The sequence below is a fragment of the Entelurus aequoreus genome, linkage group LG19 (genome assembly GCF_033978785.1).
Source record: "Entelurus aequoreus isolate RoL-2023_Sb linkage group LG19, RoL_Eaeq_v1.1, whole genome shotgun sequence".
Taxonomy (NCBI): domain Eukaryota; kingdom Metazoa; phylum Chordata; class Actinopteri; order Syngnathiformes; family Syngnathidae; genus Entelurus; species Entelurus aequoreus.
The window spans coordinates 25,704,205-25,723,202 of NC_084749.1; the positions used below are offsets into that span (position 1 = coordinate 25,704,205).

At 37.8% G+C, this 18,998-nt stretch overlaps 1 protein-coding gene and 1 long non-coding RNA gene across 14 annotated transcripts in view; one reads left to right on the forward strand and one right to left on the reverse strand.

Moving 5' to 3' along the window:
* Positions 1 to 18,998, forward strand: part of LOC133635227 (leucine-rich repeat-containing protein 7-like) — a 149,722-nt gene that overhangs the window by 123,615 nt on the left and 7,109 nt on the right. For 6 of the 13 annotated variants that reach the window (XM_062028155.1, XM_062028156.1, XM_062028157.1 and 3 more), the window contains 5 exons: positions 5,239 to 5,358; positions 5,437 to 5,644; positions 11,102 to 11,412; positions 11,782 to 11,874; positions 18,671 to 18,745. In XM_062028155.1, the coding sequence (XP_061884139.1) occupies positions 5,239 to 5,358; positions 5,437 to 5,644; positions 11,102 to 11,412; positions 11,782 to 11,874; positions 18,671 to 18,745 (807 nt within the window). The remainder of the gene's footprint in view (positions 1 to 5,238; positions 5,359 to 5,436; positions 5,645 to 11,101; positions 11,413 to 11,781; positions 11,875 to 18,670; positions 18,746 to 18,998) is intronic. The other 7 variants (XM_062028158.1, XM_062028159.1, XM_062028160.1 and 4 more) reach the window with 3 other exon arrangements.
* The window catches only part of LOC133635230 (uncharacterized), a 52,656-nt gene continuing 39,173 nt past the window's right edge, over positions 5,516 to 18,998 (reverse strand). The window contains exon 3 of the long non-coding RNA XR_009822035.1: positions 5,516 to 5,611. This is a non-coding gene — a long non-coding RNA (uncharacterized LOC133635230). The remainder of the gene's footprint in view (positions 5,612 to 18,998) is intronic.

The following is an 18,998-nucleotide window of genomic DNA, read 5'->3' on the forward strand; positions in this document are numbered from 1 at the left end:
GATGCTCAGTCACTGTAAGCATACTGTACATATGCATAAATTTGCGCCTCGATACGGCGTCGAAGCTCGATATCCCAATCGAGGCACAACTGTACTCACGTGACAGATTTATTCTAAAGGGATGTACGCTCATAGACACAATTACATTTCCGGATTTCTTGTTACACACATGCAGGAGTTGCGTGAATTCCAGGAGGGTGCTTGTCTTGCCAGAACAGTTAGAATTTGCGAGCAAGCTGCAATAGCTTGTCATCTGTCCACAGTTTGAAGCCACTTCTAAGATGCTAATCCTCACCACCATGGCGGAAACTAAACTGAGTTTATTCCATATATCATTATCACTGGAGTACTAAAGGAAAAGGAAGGATTAAGCATGTTACACACGCACACACACACAGGACGACACAAGAAGCTAAACGCTAAAGCTTCAATGTAAAGTAGGGGTGATCGATCTGGATGTCAATACTATCGATACCAAATATAGTATCAAAATACAGTATAAACGATACTAAAAGGATTACATTAAAAAAATAATGTCTTGTTCTTATTATTACAAAATAATGTTTTGGTGTTTTTGTTAGTGTTTACAAACACAGGGAATAAGTATCTGGGTACAGCAAGGCTTTAGGGCATAACCCACATGATTTAAATAGAAGCCAATAGTAGTTTCTGCTTTTGTTTAGGTATTGTGCTCTAGCCACATTATTTTGTTAAAAAAAAATTGTATGTAGCATTCAAAAACCACACATTTATTACATCATCTGATTTACAACAATAATAGGACAATCTAAATTTAATAAGATAAGCTTTATGAAAATATGTTATTGTGTTTACTTTGGTTACTTGCGATAAAAATAACTTTCCGCTCTATAATCTATAGTCAAAGTATCGCATTGGAACTCGAAAACGCATCGGATCTGAGGCCAAAAAATCAGATCGGAATCGTTGGCTAAAAATGTTGACCGTTACATCCCTAGCCATGTATGTTACGTCTATGTTGCGTGACAAAGCTCACACATGACATAAAATAACATTATACATGCTTTAAAGGCCTTTGTTTGGTAATGGTGGACTTCTACTAGCAGAGATGTAGCAAAAGGGATGTATATTATATGAAGATTTTACACATAGCCAAAGATGTGTAATGAGCAACACGACCCTTATGTTAAAAAAATACTGTATTTTTACTTCTGGGCTTGCAGTGAACTGTTATTTTTGGGTTATTTCTTTCTGTTGGGTTTGCTGACTATCGCCTGGTTATGATTGCATTTGGTGACATCATAACCGCTGTATCGGTGCGGTGGTATAGTTGGTATTCACACTTGCACTGAAGTGAGGCTCCAGAGTGATTAGATTACAGTAATAGACAGACAAAATCAAGGGAACATACAGTATGTACAGTATATCTCACCAAAGTGAGTACACTCCTACATATTAGAAACCATTTATTTGTATATTGTCATGGAACAATAAGAAATGACTAAGTGTAGTCAGTGTAGCTTGGATAGTCGTATAGATTGAAATTTCTCAATACAATGTTATTATTGTCTCACCTTCACCTTCCTTAACCAGATAGGTGTGTTTGAGGTTGTTATCATGTTGGAATACTGCAATGTGGCCCAGTATCCGCAACGACGATACTTCAAAATGTCACAGTACATGCTGGAATTAACATTTTCCTTAAAGAACCGCAGTTATCCAGTGCCAGTGTTCTGTCGAATTTCGCTGCTTCCTCGAAAAAAGCTATCAGTAGGGTAAAACGTGATTAAAATTAAAATGTAAGCCATACCATTGTTTGCGTCAATGTGAACTTCCTCTGGCTGTATTTGTCTACATGCTTACTGTCCGTTAATATACAATGTGAACTTCCTCACGCTGTAATTGTCTACATGCTTGCTGGTCAGAAGATACATCATTTAAAATCACTACTTACTTGTCCACGAGGCAACTGCTTTCAATTAGTATTTTTCTCTCTGCAAAAATTTGAAATATTGTGTATGTGCGCATGCTCAGTAGCGTTGTATAGCAGACATTGACAGAACACAGGCAGCGCTCACACAGCCCCTGCCCAGCCTAGACCATGTTGGGAAAGACAACATTTTCTTGGTATTCACTTGCGTTGCCAACACGACAGCGACAATACTGGCTTTGTGGCAAGGGATTTCTGTACACACGGACTACTCTAAAGCATATTCAAGTTTCATTTTTATACTGTTGTCCAGAGGTGGGACCAAGTCATTGCTTTGTAAGTCACAAGTAAGTCTCAAGTCTTTGCCCTCAAGTCTCGAGTCAAGTCCCGAGTCAAGACAGGCAAGTCCCGAGTCAAGTCGAAAGTCAAGACTGGAAAGTCTCAAGTCAAGTCACAAGTCCTGCATTTTGAGTTTCGAGTCCTTTCAAGTCCTTTTGACCACAGACTAATATTTTTACACAGATTGTGTATGCTTTTAAACCGCTGTATTTATTTATTAAAACAAGTGCATTTGAAATAGCAGGAAAGAAAATAGTACTGACATTGCAATTCATAATAGCACTATTAACCAGTCATTTTAATAGTTTAAACAATTTAAAACATTTAACTCATTCCTTTACAGAATAAACACATTTGCAAAATCAAGTGCAACTGTACTTATTTGTACAAAAGTGTTAACATTGTATTTCCATGGCATATTGCATTGTAACTAGTTCCACAGCAGTTTCTATTCTGTTCTTACCTTATCTCATTGATCTCATCTCATACTGTATGTGTTGATGTGTGCGTACACATGAAAAACATAACAAATACATGAACATAACAATGAACAGAGTTGTACTTTTTAGATGTCAGGGCCCTATGCAATATGTACACATATTCTTAATATAGTATATATTTTAACTGACCTTTATTTGACTAGGTTTGTCTTTTTGTAGGTGGCTAAAATACACGGTGCTGCTGACCGCCGTCTAACGTTATGTTACTGTGTGTGATACATTGACTAACGTCGTATAGGTACCTCATGCAACCCTGCTTAAAAAATCACTTGACAAAAAGTATGAATAAGGTAGCAAACTGCAGTGGACGCAACATATTGACGTGTTTGAAATGACGTTATAACCATAAACATCTTATAAGTAGACGCAATATTGGTTGCTGTGACGCGAGCAATTTGCATCTTGAAGTGGTGATGAGGAGCCGGCGAGCAGCCTAAACTGACAGTTGACAGGTAGAAAACAAAGATGCCGGGCTGGTGTTCAGCGTTTTCCTGCTCAAATGAGCGGACTGTTGAAAATAGGAATCGGGGGATTACTTTTCACAAGTAAGATTTAACATTAATGTACTATTGGTTGTATTTTATGAAAATAACATTACCACAGAGTTGAGAAGGAGCAAAGATATTCAATATTTGTATGTGAAAATCACAAATAAATCTTCTGGGGGAGGATGACGCCCCTACAGGGGTTTGGTTTACAAACTTTCTGCCCCACCTAAAACAAAATTCACCAGCCGCCATTGATTATAAGGCATTCTCATTTTAGGCAAAATATAAGACAATACTTTCTTAACAGTATAATTGTAACCAGGAATAAGTCTTCAAGTAACAATATTCAAATACTAACATTGTTGGGTAAAACAGAATTTGGTTTTATTCTGAATCCAGTGAAACAGATTGGTGGTTTTAGCTGATATAAAGACTTTCAGGTGTTTATATATGTTTAAGTATTTGGCAGACGCTTTTATCCAAAGCGACATACATAAAAAATATATATATAACAATCACTGTAAACATGATAATTTAAGGGAAGAATGTAATACAAAATATCAATACAAAGTGTCACGACAGAATAAACTCTCTGCTGCTGCAGCAACAGAGATACGGTCTATAAGATATATAGATATCTAATGTATTCATACATTGTTTATGTAGCATGTATATATAACGTAATCATATTGTTTATTCAATTTAAAAATAGCTGACCGTTTTTTCCCCCCTTCTCTGGGATTATATTCCCAGTTTTAATCTCGGACGTCTGGTCACTTATAGCGTATAATAATATTCTATTACTGTTAAGCAAACTATGAATAATAAAACATGTGTCCGTTATCATAGCTACACGTATGACAAAAAAGCGCGTGAAAATGATTGCTATTCAGTGAGGTAAAATGAATTAAATGCGTTGACAGTTCATTGCTCCTGCCAAATGAATTGCACTGAGTGGAGCGGATCACCACTCCAAGATGGCGGCCCCGCGTCTCGTCTGCGCCAGCTCGATGCTGTGTACCCTTATAAGATGTCTATGGTTATGACGTTAGCAGTGAGTTTACAGCCTCACTGATTTAACTACACAGCAAATGAAAGTCATGTTACTTAGCCAATAAACGTTATCTTACATTCAAAACTTACCCTTCTTTGTGCAACTTCAAATGTCGAACGAAGTTGGAAGTTGTTGCGTCTCCGTCTGTAATATTCGAACTGCGTGATTTGCATACCATACCATACCATACCAACTTTATTTATAAAGCCCTTTAAAAACAACCACAGTTGAAAAACAAAGGGCTGTACACCACAAAGAAATAAAGGCAAAGGACAGACTAAAAAATAAAATTTAAAACAGAAGTAAAATACACATTAAAAAAGCAAATACAAAATTACCCTAAGAACAATTTTGTTAGATAAAAAGCAGTTAAAAAAGTTAAAAGTTAAAATACGGCAATTCGTTGACCAAGTCGTAGTTTTTATACCCGAACGAAACCAACTTTGATATAAATCTTTCTCACTGGCGCGTTGTTTGACAACTCTTGTTCATTGGTTGTCCTGCAATTTGATTGGATCAATGCTGTGTGATGAAAACAATCTAGATCTAATTTGATTGGCTGTTGTACTGAGAGCACACACGCTGACACGCAGCACACACGCTGATAGACAGACACGTACAAAATGAAAGCTACGGAGCGCTCCCAAATAACTTTTTAAGCTTTAGGTTTTGGGGAAAGTAGCAAGTCATGTCAAGTCAAAAGGCTCAAGTCCAAGTGAAGTCACAAGTCATTGATGTTAAAGTCTAAGTCGAGTTGCAAGTCTCTTTACATTTTGTCAAGTCGAGTCTAAAGTCATCAAATTCATGACTCGAGTCCAAGTCATGTGACTCGAGTCCACACCTCTGCTGTTGTCTCTTTAGACTATATGGTTGGTGAAATGTGAGGCGTGCACGCACATCTTTGTTTGTCTTGATTTTAATCTTACCAAGTGTTATCCTGTCTTATAGACCCCCTCTCAGCAAGCTGCCATGCTGGATAATGACCAAGAGGGTGTGTCAGGGAGCAATCAGTGGGTTCCTTACTCACTTGGCAGGAGGGACGTCCCACCCGACAACCTCATGAAGAAGGTAAAAGCTGCATGGAAGGGAGAGAATAAAAACATGTGAGCACATATGTTGACCAAACTACTAATCATATTTCCACAGGCCAGTCACTCCCACAACCCTTCTCATCAGTCACACAATACCATGATCGTCACTTCTTCGTCCTCTACCTCGGTCACGACCCCTCATCGCATGGTTGGCCAACAGGGTTATGATAGCGGGATGATGAACAAGGGGAGCCAATACCAGCCAGGAATGCCATTATCGGTCGTTCCATCTGGAGGGCAGTATCAAGGCAACATGTCTCAAGGTAACGGTCATTTAGACATAGACTTAGACTTAAACAAATGTTAACGATCCACAAGGGATATTGTTCCACACACATTAAATGGAAACAGGAATTTGGTCTAGTTTGGATTTTTTCAGTGTAGACCAAGCAGCATTAGAAAAGCTGTGAAAGTCATCACGATGTAAACACACATTTTTGTGGACTGGTCCAAATGATGCTCCCCTGCGCAAGTGTGATTATAAACATTTGCTAGCTAATAATGGTATTAAACATTATTGTTTTTTGCAGAATGAACACTAAATGACTTGTAGTACAGTGGGTACGGAATGTATTCAGACCCCTTTAAATTTTTCACTCTTTGTTTTATAGCAGCCATTTGGTAAAATAAATAAAAAAATGTATGTGTCATTAATGTACACTCAGTACTCCATATTGACAGAAAAAACAGAAATGTCAAATTTTGGGCAAATTTATTAAAAAAAGATCAAAATTACATAAGTACTCAGACCCTTTGCTAAATACTTTGTTGATGCATCTTTGGCAGCAATTACAGCCTCAAGTTTTTTTTTAATACAATGCCACAAGCTTTGCCACCTATATTTGGCCAGTTTTGCCCATTCCTTTTTGCAGCACCTCTCAAGCTCCATCAGATTGGATGGGAAAGTGTTAGTTTTTGTCCAGGATGTCTCTGTACATTGCTGCATTCATCTTAGTCTAGTCAGGGAGGTGACCAAGAACCCGATGGTCACTCTGTCAGAGCTACAACATTCCCTTGTTGAGAGAGGAGAAACTTTCAGTAGGGCAACTATCTCTGCAGCAAACCACCTATTAGGCCTGTATAGTAGAGTGGCCAGGCGGAAGCCATTTCTTAGTAAAACATTTGCCAAAATGCACCTGAAAGACTCTCGGATAATGAGAAACAAAATTCCCTGGCCTGATGAGACAAAGCTTGAACTCTTAGGTGTAAGTGCCAGGCGTCATGTTTGGAGAAAACCAGGCACCACTCATCACCAGGCCAATACCATCCCTATAGTGAAGCATGGTGGTGGCAGCATCATGCTGTGGGGATGTTTGTCAGCGGCAGGAACTGGGAGACTAGTCAGGATAGAGGGAAAGATGAATGAAGCAATGTACAGAGTCATCCTGGATGAAAACCAAAGCCTCCCATCCAATCTGACTGCGCTTGAGAGGTGCTGCAAAGAGGAATGGACAAAACTGCCCAAAGATAGGTGACATAAGGCTGTAATTGCTGCCAAAGGTGCATCTACAAAGTATTGAGCAAAGAGCTTCAATACTTATGTACATGTGATGTTTGAGTTGTTTTATTTATAGTAAATTGGAAAAAATTCTACATTTCTGTTTTTTTCTGTCAAGATAGGGTGATGAGTGTACATTAATGAGAAATAAAATGAAGTTTTTTGATTTTAGCGAATGGCTGCAATGAAACAGGGTAAAAAATTTGAAGGGGTCTGAATACTTTTCGTACCCACTGTAGAAAAAACAAAGGTTAATTTAGGTTCAAAATGCTTTCAATGTAAACGCAACTGAAGAACCAAATTGTAAGTCATGCATATTAAAAGCATGTAAACCTCAGAATATTGGGTAAACATCACTCATGTTCTACTACTAAGTGGATAAGACAGTAATACCTAAAGCTACTCGGTTTTTTGTGTGCATTGACCCATTGATATATATTGGTACCTCTGGATACGAGTGCCCCAGCTTTCAAGTTTTTTGTGATTCAAGCTGTTTCTCTACCAATTGTAATGCTTTAGGAGGTTGCAACCAAAACATCCAGTCTTACTCGCCACGAGCCTCCCCACCACTAATTGGCGTAGCGTATGCATGAGTAAACCTTGTAAGATCCGACCAAAACATTTGGTGTCTTACTTGCTAGCAGTAGCTTACAGCGAGATATGGACACAACAGATTTTTGGGAACGAAATAAAGTAAGTGTGAAGGACACTGAGAAGAAGAAGCGGATAATATCTATTGTTTAACTAAAAAAATTGTCACCGAGTGTGTCGCCGATTTGGTTAAGCAGTTCAAGCATAGCACTGCTAGTCTGCATTGTTCTCAAGCAGAAGGAGTAAATAACACCAGCCAACGGTGTTAAAATAGTATCTAAATGGCAGATTTGTATTCATGAAAATATAAAAAAGCTGCTGATCGTGTGTTTGGCAGAGAAGCAACTGGAAGGAAATACTGTAGAAGTCCACTCTTCAACGTTGTTATTACATTACTTTATAAAACTTCTGTAGTTGTCAATCAATCAAGTTGTAGTACATTCTATTGTACTCTTTTTCATACAATATTATCTAAAAGTTAGTTTTTCTTTGTAAAAATTATGTTACTTGTTAAAATTGCCAGTCACTGATTAAACGGATTTCAAATTCAAGTTTTCTGAGGTCTGCGCTGTGTCACAGAAACAATTACACTGGTATAGCCTACCGGACTACCGCTTTACATACGTAGACGCCGCATTAAGTGCCTCATCATACGTCGCCATCACCGCCATATTAGATGTGGCAAGAGCGAATGGAGAAGATGCTCTCATTCATGTACTGCATGGAATTGTACAAACCGGTTTAGAGTCCAAACCAGATATCATGTGATTACTTTTAACTAGGGCTTAACGCGATAACGCATTAACGATAAGTTCCTTTAATGGCCATCATTTCTTTAACAAGCGATAAACGCGCATGCTTCCTGACTCCTTTTTGACCCTCAGCCCGTTCCTTAGCATAGGGATATGTAATGGTGTCCAGTTACTGTTGAGCCACAAGCTCGAAAATAGCTTGCAGAAATGCACAAAGAACGGGGGACTTTACGGAAATCTCAGGTCCAAAGCCATGGCAAGTCTTTCTCTAGACCAGACAATACAATTTTATCCTGCTGGCACCTTTGCTGCTTGTGGAGGAGGAGCTCCTCGTCCGTGTTTACATTACAGTTGAGTACATTAATAACATAAAATGTAGATTGCTACACAAACTGCTTTAGTAAGATGGAATAAAATCTCAGCTGATAAAAAGACAGTAGAGAGGAAGTCTAACCACCAAAACAATGAAAAATTGTTTTACATTACGATTATGCTTTGTCAAAGATGTTTTGTTCTGTGATATTTCTACCTATATAAATGTTTTCTGGCAGAATGAAATAAAGTGTATTGTAATAGCGGCAGCGATATGAAGGAGGGAGACTGTCTTTGAACAAGTCTGCCTTTTGTTTATCTTCACAAATATCCGGTTATTACAGTTCACAACACAATATTCCCACTATTACAGTATATTTTTTATACCCTGTTCTGATTAATAGTCCACAATTAAAAAATGTTTAGTTGGCTGAATATTACATTTAATTAATAAATAGAAAAGGTTAAAACATTGTCATGTAGAGATAAGAATACCATTAACCTGTACAACATGTCATGTACAGAATATCAGAAGCATTTATTCAGGTAGAAATATTACATTTTACATTACCTAACATCTTTGACAATCAGATCATGATCGTAACAATACACATTTTGTGTCATTAATGCGTGAAACTGGTATGTAAACATGGAAGTGTAGCTCATCCCCTTTTAATGCAAGTGCTCCTACAGCAGAAATACAAATTCTATAGTCCTACGAAACCTGTCAAGACATCAAAGCAGTGCCTGTAATTTTTTTATTCTCATTTTTTGTTCCATGTTTATGTAATTTTTGTGTTGAGCTGTTTAAAAAAGCATAATGTTTAAAAAAAACAACTTATAATTAAAGCAAACTAATTTTCCAGTCATGGTTATATAAACTTGAAAATGATATGTCTAGGGTACGCTTGTTAATGACGGAAAATTACATTAGCTGCGATCATTCGTGATTAATTTTGTGTTAACTTTGAACAAAGTGTGATTAATTACGATTAAATATTTTAATCGTTTTACAGCCCTACTTTTCACCCTTGCTCCTGATGGGTGCTGGTTAGCGCCTTGCATGGCAGCTCCCGCCATCAGTGTGTGAATGTGGAAATACTGTCAAAGCGCTTTGAGTACCTTGAAGGTAGAAAAGCGCTATACAAGTATAACCCATTTATCATTTATCAATTACTTTTAACATGTAATACTAAAAATATTATTGATTGTTTTTGGCCATTTTAACATAATTTTACAAACTAAATTTGTGGCCAATACTATTGTGGATTCTTGTGGTGAAACCTTCCTCCAAAAAACAAAGAAATATTCTTTATGAAGTTTGGTCCTAGCATTAGTTTACAGAGCAGATGTATTTTGTTTCTTAAAAATTTGTTTTTAAATTAATGGTTGCATGAAATACAACATACAATAATATAAGATTTAGAATGTTTATTGTGGGGAAGGTCTTTGCTGTTTAATGGTCTTTGACAGGAGACTCATTGTGCCACATGATAAAAAAGCTTGACTTACATTGTTTCAGTGATTTAAAACATTTACACATGCAATGTTAAAGGAAGACTATACTTTTCGAGGCATTTTTGCCCATCATCCACAATCCCTGTGCGAGACAATAACAACTTTCCCTTTTATGTGCATACTAAATAGTGAAACACTGCTAGTTTAGGGCGGCTAACATTTCCAGTAATAAGGATGAATCTTTTCTGCCTATAAAGCACTCTAAAAACATCCAAAAACCGCCAACAACGCTTCATTTACTTGTGTGACCTGCATATTAACCAAGGTACAGTATAGCAACATTGTTATTGTAAGAGCTAACACTAAGGAACTACTTATGTAGCATTGTTACACATGGCCTTCATTTTATTGCTCCTCCAACCACTAGTGAGTAATAAGCTGCAAATAACGTTGGTTGCAACCTGACAAAAAATTAAAAAGAAATAGCTTGACGTGCTTCTGCTACTGCTGTATCACCTCTGAGTTAGTAAAAGTTAAAGCCTGTTTATAAATCCTGCATCTCGTCTGAATAGTGGAAGGTTGTGGCACCAAGCTGAGTAGTTGATCACCTATGGAAATCCACTCAACAAATAAAACGCAGCATAAAACCATCGCAACATTGCTAAGAAGCATTTTTTCTCGAAAATGGAAGGATTATTCTGAATTTAGCAGCTCAAGGTATCAAACACAGAAAATGCTCTCTATGTTGTTGTTGACTGAATTTGCGTCTGTTGCTATGCGCTCTGTGATATGATTGTAATGACCAAAATACTGAAAATATTTAATGTTATCATGAATGTGCCTGTTACTACATTACATATGTATTTTCAGAAGATATAGACAGGCGGTAGAAAATGGATGGATGGATGGATGAAAACATGTTGTTGGAGGTTTTTTAGAGGGCTTTATTGGTGGAATAAATCATATTCCCATTACCTACATTGTTAGCTGCCTCTAGCACAGAAAAAGGGAAAGACGTGTGTTCTTGTCTCACAGAAATTGTAAATGATTGTGCAGTTCCTCTTTAAAATGTGTTTAATTCTACCAGAACCTTTCTTTTCCCCATATAGCCCATAACACCACTGGTCAGGTCTACCAAAGTACTGGCCTGCCCATGGCCTTGTCGTCATCCGGGAACCAACCTCAGTACAACCCACATATGTCTCACACGTCCCACCAGCCTCAGCTCCCACACAACAACCCCCAGTACCACAGTAACCAGGGAAAGGTCCACAGCAACCAGGTTGTTGTGACCACTCACACCAACCCACGGCCTCAGAGCGCCCGCTGCCTTCTGCAGACTAAAGGCCAGAAGAGCACCGATGGTTTCCAGGAACAGGTACATCAGTCTAAAGCAGCCTCATCTGCTGCTCTTTTAAAGGTAAATTCTGAAGGTCAGTGGGTCAAGTGTACAATTAGAATTAGGTTAGAAGAATATTTGGTCTGTCTTAGTTATTGAAAACTTTTCCAAAATGAAATTTACTGTCAAAGTAACAAATTAACTATAAAATATTAGCTCTTCAAACATCATAAAGTCATTGTCCTTACTTTACCATGTGTTTTTTAATTCCAACTGTAAGAGGGCAAAGAGGGAGATTTAGCATCTATAAGACAGCAAAGTGAGAGATTAAACGTCATATCTTATTTTTATATTCAGAATGAATGCAAAATAAAGTAATAATCTTAATAGAAGATCTCACAGATGATATGAACTTAATTTCACTTGTGTATGTGCTTGCTCTCTTTCCAGTTATGTGTGAGAATAGAGAAGAACCCCGGTCTTGGTTTTAGTATCTCTGGTGGCATCAGCGGCCAAGGGAACCCCTTCAAACCCTCCGACATGGTACGACCCTGCCATTCACCGGGAGTAGCTGTTGACTTTACTAACTTGAAGTCTCTAGTTGCAGTTGCGCCTTAAACACTGGTTTACTTATATAAAACAGTTTGGAAACATCAAGTATAAGCTTTTGACTGCTCTAATGGTACCTTCCAATTGTACTGGGAAGTTGGAATTTCGAGTTCCTAGTTGAAAATTTTAATTGGAACGCACCCCGAGGTGGGAGTTCCTACTCTTAAAATTGGAGAGTCCTCACCACCCCCGAGTTGGCTTCAAATATGGCTTCAGCAATAGAAGTTTCTGTAATATCCAGTCTTAGCACTTCTGACTATTTTTGTCACACTAAATCAGCCATATACAATGTATTGTTGGACATTTATATATTGTAATGTTACTGTAGTGTTTCTACATTGCTAGCAATAGCGCCTCTGTTTCCTCTTCATCCACCGAAGGAGTGCATATTATTTTACATGAGTTGTTTATATTCAGATAAGGAAAGCGCAAGAATAGCTTTTGTGGACGTGGCCATTTTGATTTCTGATCTCGTACTGGGACGGCCATAACTCGGTTGTGACTTACGACATAACTTTCGAGGTGAATGGGACACATCATTTGTGACTTTTTCATAGAATACATCAAAACAGGAAATATTGACAAGCCATGTTTACACATTATACTAACTTATGTTGTGTTAGTAGGACTGTCAAATTATTACAATTTGTCAGATTAATCACATGGTTCATTTTTGAATAATCACAATTAAATACTATGCATTATTAATTTCTGTATTAATCTTGTTAATTTTCACATGTGCAGAAAGGCTTAAAGGCGCCCTATTATGCAAAACTAAGTTGTTTTACCTGATGATACTCGCTTATGCGTATTTGCGATCTGCACAAGCCTCGAAAATTTTTAATCAAACCGTGGAGCCATTTCAGACATTTTTTTTACTTCCTCCAAACAGTCCGTTTGGAATTTTGTTCAAGTGTGACGTTTTGTTCAAGTGTGACATCAGCAGAATATCCCTCTTTGGTAGCCATTTACCCAAACATTCTTCCGTGAGTCAGCCAATTTAAATTGATGTAAAACCGGCTGTGCCACAACATCATGTCGACGATAAAACCCAATGAAGGAAAATGCTCTGTTGGTTTTTTGCGTTACCAGCACTAAACTAACTTTCAGCCACATATGAAGTAAAAAGTGCCATACTTTTTACTTTTATGACTTGTGGCAATGTGCTTTCATTTGTGAAGAAGTCGCTTTGAGTGTGTGCAAAGATTAGCCCTCTTGCTTCAACCACAGACCTTCACAAAAAGATGGATTATCCCCAAAAAATACTTTTAATGGCGGGCTCGGTGACTACTAATTATGGCAATGGAGGAGACAATGAAACGGTAAGTAATAACGGATGTTAAAAATGTTCGAATGGTACGTTAGCAATGTTAGCTCGACATGTTGTGTAGCTAGCTTAGCCTTTTACTGCAAGACAATAGCATCACTGTCCTCTGACAAAACAATGAATGATTTTCCTAAAAACTACTTTTAATTGGATGAGTGCCTACTGTGTTTGGCAATAGACGAGTTGTACAACCCTTCGTGATGTCGCTCATAGCCTACAAGCGCTCGTAGCGTACCTTGTAGCCTACACAACATTTCTACCAGGCGGGGGCGAATACGCAGTTAGTGTTGGGGGGCATTGTAAGGAGAGGTTTATTTGCATCTGACAACTCCACCTTTCAAAACGAACCGTTTTAAAAGGGAGAAAAAAAATTGCCTGAAAATAGGTCTGTAAAACAAATATACTGTACTGTACATTTTTATGGAACACCTTTTAGCTAAACAAAGCTTTATCCACAATAATGTGGACCTGTCACTCCTTTTGTGATATTATTTTGGTATTTTCAGCTGGAATCGTTTCGGTGAAAAGAAAACTCCTTCCTGCAAGAGTGTGCATAATACTTAATGTAGGCCGACTGTTATGTTTTTTCTTACTCAAACTTACTTCGAAAGAACCATTGTGCTGTTTATCGTCTTAAATATTGACTTTTTTGCTTCTCTACTGGATCGACTGCCAATTTGTGCAAGTGTGGTGATGGTAACACTACTTGGACAAACTGCCTGAAATGGGTTGCCAGAGCATATTCCGGGACTTTGAGTCATTCTGTGATGTATCATATTAACAATGAAGATGGACTTGATTGCAATGGAGCGTTAATTTTTACAGCCTTAGTGACAAGAAAGGAAAAGAAAGTTAGTGCTATTAAAGACATTATATATCAATACATTACTGTGTACTGTGTACTTCTCGATTCAAACCGATCCTCGCAATATATTATTTGGAATATCAATTATAATAAAGCATTTTCGAAACAGTTTAAAGGTTACAAAAGCTCTATTGGCTGCTTATGTATGATGTGTATACGCAACCGAGTAAGCGTAGGCGTGGCCTAAGTAACGCCTATTTGAAAATTGATTCTTAAAAACTATGTATTGATTTAGAATCGAAATAAATAAGAATCACGATTCAGACATAAATACATGGTTTGAGGACCTCTGTTACATAGTGTTATATGTAACAGAGCCACCAGCTCAGTGGCTTTGTTGTTAGAGTGTCCGCCCTGAGACTGGGAGGTCGTGAGTTCAAACCCCGGCCGAGTCATATCAAAGACTAACGGGACACATTGCCACCCTGCTTGGCACTCAGCATCAAGGGTTGGAATTGGGGGTTAAATTACCAAATGATTCCCGAGCTGCTCACTACTCCCCTCACCTCCCAGGGGGTGAACAATGGAATGGGTCAAATGCAGAGGACAAATTTCACCACACATAGTGTGTGTGACAATCGTTGTTTACAACATTAATGTTGTCATTCCCTTTTCTTTAATTTGTGCACCCCCCCAAAAAAAACCTGATATAAAATAAAGCTGCACTTATCGATTATTTTAGTAATTATTAAACTACAGATGAGTTTTTTTTCCATTAATCGAGGAATCAGATAAATCACACTTTCAAGCCTCTGCATATTTTAGGGAAAATAGTTAAAATAAACAACAATTATCCTGCTTAATATAACTTTCATTCTTTTTACGGTTATTTTACTAATCGAGTAAGCTATCAATTTGTTTGTTCAATTAATCAAGTATTCAGATAGAACAAACTTTATAGCCTTAATGTGTATTTTAGGGAACATAGTTAAAACAAACAAAAACATTTCTTCCTGCCTGAGCATTAATTTTATATTAATTTCATAGAAAATTATAGAAATAATAATTTAGCATATAATAATTTAAAAATATACATACATATACATATTTGTTGTTTGTTTGTTTTCTTTTGTTATACTGCCAACTAGTGTTGTCCCGATACCAATATTTTGGTACCGGAACCAAAATGATTTTGATACTTTTCGGTACTTTTCGATACTTTTCTAAATAAAAGGGACAACAAAAAATTGCATTATTGGCTTTATTTTAACAAAAAATCTTACGGTACATTAAACATATGTTTCTTATTGCAAGTTTGTCCCTAAATAAAATAGTGAACATACAAGACAACTTGTCTTTTAGTAGTAACTAAACAAACAAAGGCTCCTAATTTAGTCTGCTGACATATGCAGTAACATATTGTGTCATTTTCCATTCTATTATTTTGTTATTAAGGACAAGTGGTAGAAAATGAATGATGAATCTACTTGTTCATTTACTGTTAATATCTGCTTACTTTCTTTTTTAACATGTTCTATCTACACTTCTGTTCAAATGTAATTATTTATTCTTCTGTTGTTTGGATGCTTTACATTGGTTTTGGATGATACCACACATTTGGGTATCAATCTGATACCAAGTAGGTACAGGATCATACATTGGTCATATTCAAAGTCCTCGTGTGTCCAGGGAAAGTTTATAAACAAAATATACATTTAAAAAAAAACGAAAGATGTTGTGATGCCAAAAAATATCGACGTAATCATAGTAGTACCGACTAGATACGGTCCTGTACTTGGTATCATTACAGTGGATGTCAGGTGTAGATCCACTCATGGCATTTGTTGCTAGCTTGTTGTTAGTGGTTACCTATTGTATCCTCCTACGGTGTGTAGTGAAACATGTTTAGCTATTCCTCATCCTGCAGGGATGATACTTGTAAGAAACTTACTTTATTTGTCACCATGAAGGCGAGGATTAGTGATTTAGAAGTATCTTAAAACACTGCTGACTGCGGCTGGGCGGACCGGTAGTTTTCAGAGGCGGTATAGTACCGAATATGATTCATTAGTATCGCGGTACTATACTAATACAGGTATACTGTACAACCCTACTGCCAACTAAAAGATACCTATTCAAAAAAACTAAATCAACCAACTAAAATGTGTGAAGGGTAGGCATGAATATGGACTGATCACGATTACATTTAAAATGTATCAGTGGCGATAAATATCTATTCATGGTCAAAATGTTTAACATTGCTAACATTAATTTTTTCAGTGTGTTCTTAGCCCTTCAAAAGATTCACTTACAACCATGTAAATGTTCCCTTTCCCAGTGTTCCTTGGTGCCTTGATAGATTGAGTTGCTGTCACTTTGCAAAATAATTTGAGTATTTTTGTGTGTTCAAACATTTTTTTTTATGTTGTCAATGTTACAGAGTAATGATTTGTACATACTTTATGCAGTATATGCCTTCTGTACCCTATATGTGTGACTAACGCTTCACAATTTCACCTGTTAACATGCACTCTTGTAGTTGTACGTACAGTGAGCTCCATACCACAATTTTGTGCTTCAATGTCTCACCAATATTCTTTAAAATTACATAATTAGGAAAAAAACTAAATCCAAACTCATTTAAACACATGTATGAGGCTCACTGTATAAATGCCAGTGTTACAATAGAACTAACACCTCCCTAAACCTGCCCTCTGTATCTCTACGTGTTTACTCTTCACTCAGTATGCAGTATGTTGGTGTCATTGGTATAGTTCTTTATTAACTGGCATCCCTTCTATGTGGCCCATCTCTCAGTCGTGTGTTCAACAACCTGCTGAAACACGTTGAGCTGAGCATTGTCCCATGCTGTCCGCAAAAACATCTTTTGCCACGCTGTGAAAAGATGTTGGTGTTTTTATAATCTCTGCCTTGGGTCATTTAGGGATCTTTTTGTAATCTTCTGCCCTCCTGACTACCGTACTCTTTTCCTCAGTACCCATTCCATACCTATTGTTCTTACCCCTATCTTGTGTATATCAGTAAATACATACTGGTGCTGTTAAACAATAGTTATGTTTAACTTCCAGTAAAGTGTAAGAACTTAAAATACTTAAAGGCCTACTGAAATAATTTTTTTTTATTTAAACGGGGATAGCAGATCCATTCTATGTGTCATACTTGATCATTTCGCGATATTGCCATATTTTTGCTGAAAGGATTTAGTAGAGAACATCGACGATAAAGTTCGCAACTTTTGGTCGCTGATAAAAAAAGCCTTGCCTGTACCGGAAGTAGCGTGACGTCACAGGTTGAAAGGCTCCTCACATTTCCCCAGCAGCGAGAGCGATTCGGACCGAGAAAGCAACGATTACCCCATTAATTTGAGCCAGGATGAAAGATTTGTGGATGAGGAACGTGAGAGTGAAGGACTAGAGTGTAGTGCAGGACGCATCTTTTTTCGCTCTGACCGTAACTTAGGTACGGCTCATTGGATTCCACACTCTCTCCTTTTTTTATTGGGGATCACGGATTTGTATTTTAAACCACCTCGGATACTATATCCTCTTGAAAATGAGAGTCAAGAACGCGAAATGGACATTCACAGTGACTTTTATCTCCACGACAATACATCGGCGAAGCTCTTTAGCTACGGAGCTAACGTGATAGCATCGGGCTTAACTGCAGATAGAAACAAAATAAATAAACCCCTGACTGGAAGGATAGACAGAAAATCAACAATACTATTAAACCATGGACCTGTAACTACACGGTTAATGCTTTCCAGCCTGGCGAAGCTTAACAATGCTGTTGCTAACGACACCATTGAAGCTAACTTAGCAACGGGACCTCACAGAGCTATGCTAAAAACATTAGCTATCCACCTACGTCAGCCAGCCCTCATCTGCTCATCAACACCCGTGCTCACCTGCGTTCCAGCGATCGACGGAGCGACGAAGGACTTCACCCGATCATCAATGCGGTCGGCGGCTAGCGTCGGATAGCGCGTCTGCTATCCAAGTAAAAGTCCTCCTTGTTGTGTTGCTGCAGCCAGCCGCTGATACACCGATCCCACCTACAGCTTTCTTCTTTGCAGTCTTCATTGTTCATTAAACAAATTGCAAAAGATTCACCAACACAGATGTCCAGAATACTGTGGAATTTTGCGATGAAAACCGAGCTTTTTGTATTGGATACAATGTGTCCGAATACTTCCGTTTCAACGATTGACGTCACGCGCATACGTCATCATACATAGACGTTTTCAACCGGAAGTTTCGCGGGAAATTTAAAATTGCACTTTATAAGTTAACCCGGCCATATTGGCATGTGTTGCAATGTTAAGATTTCATCATTTATATATAAACTATCAGACTGCGTGGTCGGTAGTAGTGGGTTTCAGTAGGCCTTTAAACACCTACAATACATCGATTGCTGTATATTTGGATGCACCTCTACAATCAGAGTGAATGCCCTTGCATTTTTTGGCAGACATGTTATTTTATGGAGGGGTTGATTAAGATGAGAATGAAAAAGGCAAAGATTCTAAACCATCGTGTCCCTGTGTTGTCCTAACCTTGTATCATTTTGACTTATAGGGTATCTTTGTTACTAGGGTACAGCATGACGGGCCCGCCGCAACCGCTCTGAAGCCTGGAGACAAGATACTGCAGGTAACAACCTCTCACACATCATCAGATGAACCAGTAACAAAAACCATGTTTGCCTTTTCCTCCTGAAAACCTTCCCTTCCCTTCCCAGTCATTTAAACACAAGGCAAATAGTGTTTAGTCAAGCAGACATTGCTTTGTTTTTTTTATAGCAGAGGCACACATACAGTATAAGTGCTCCAAATATGTTGGATTGTGGGGATATAGTATCTGGTGCACAGCCCTCTTTAGGTCAATACATTGATTTTCTGAAATT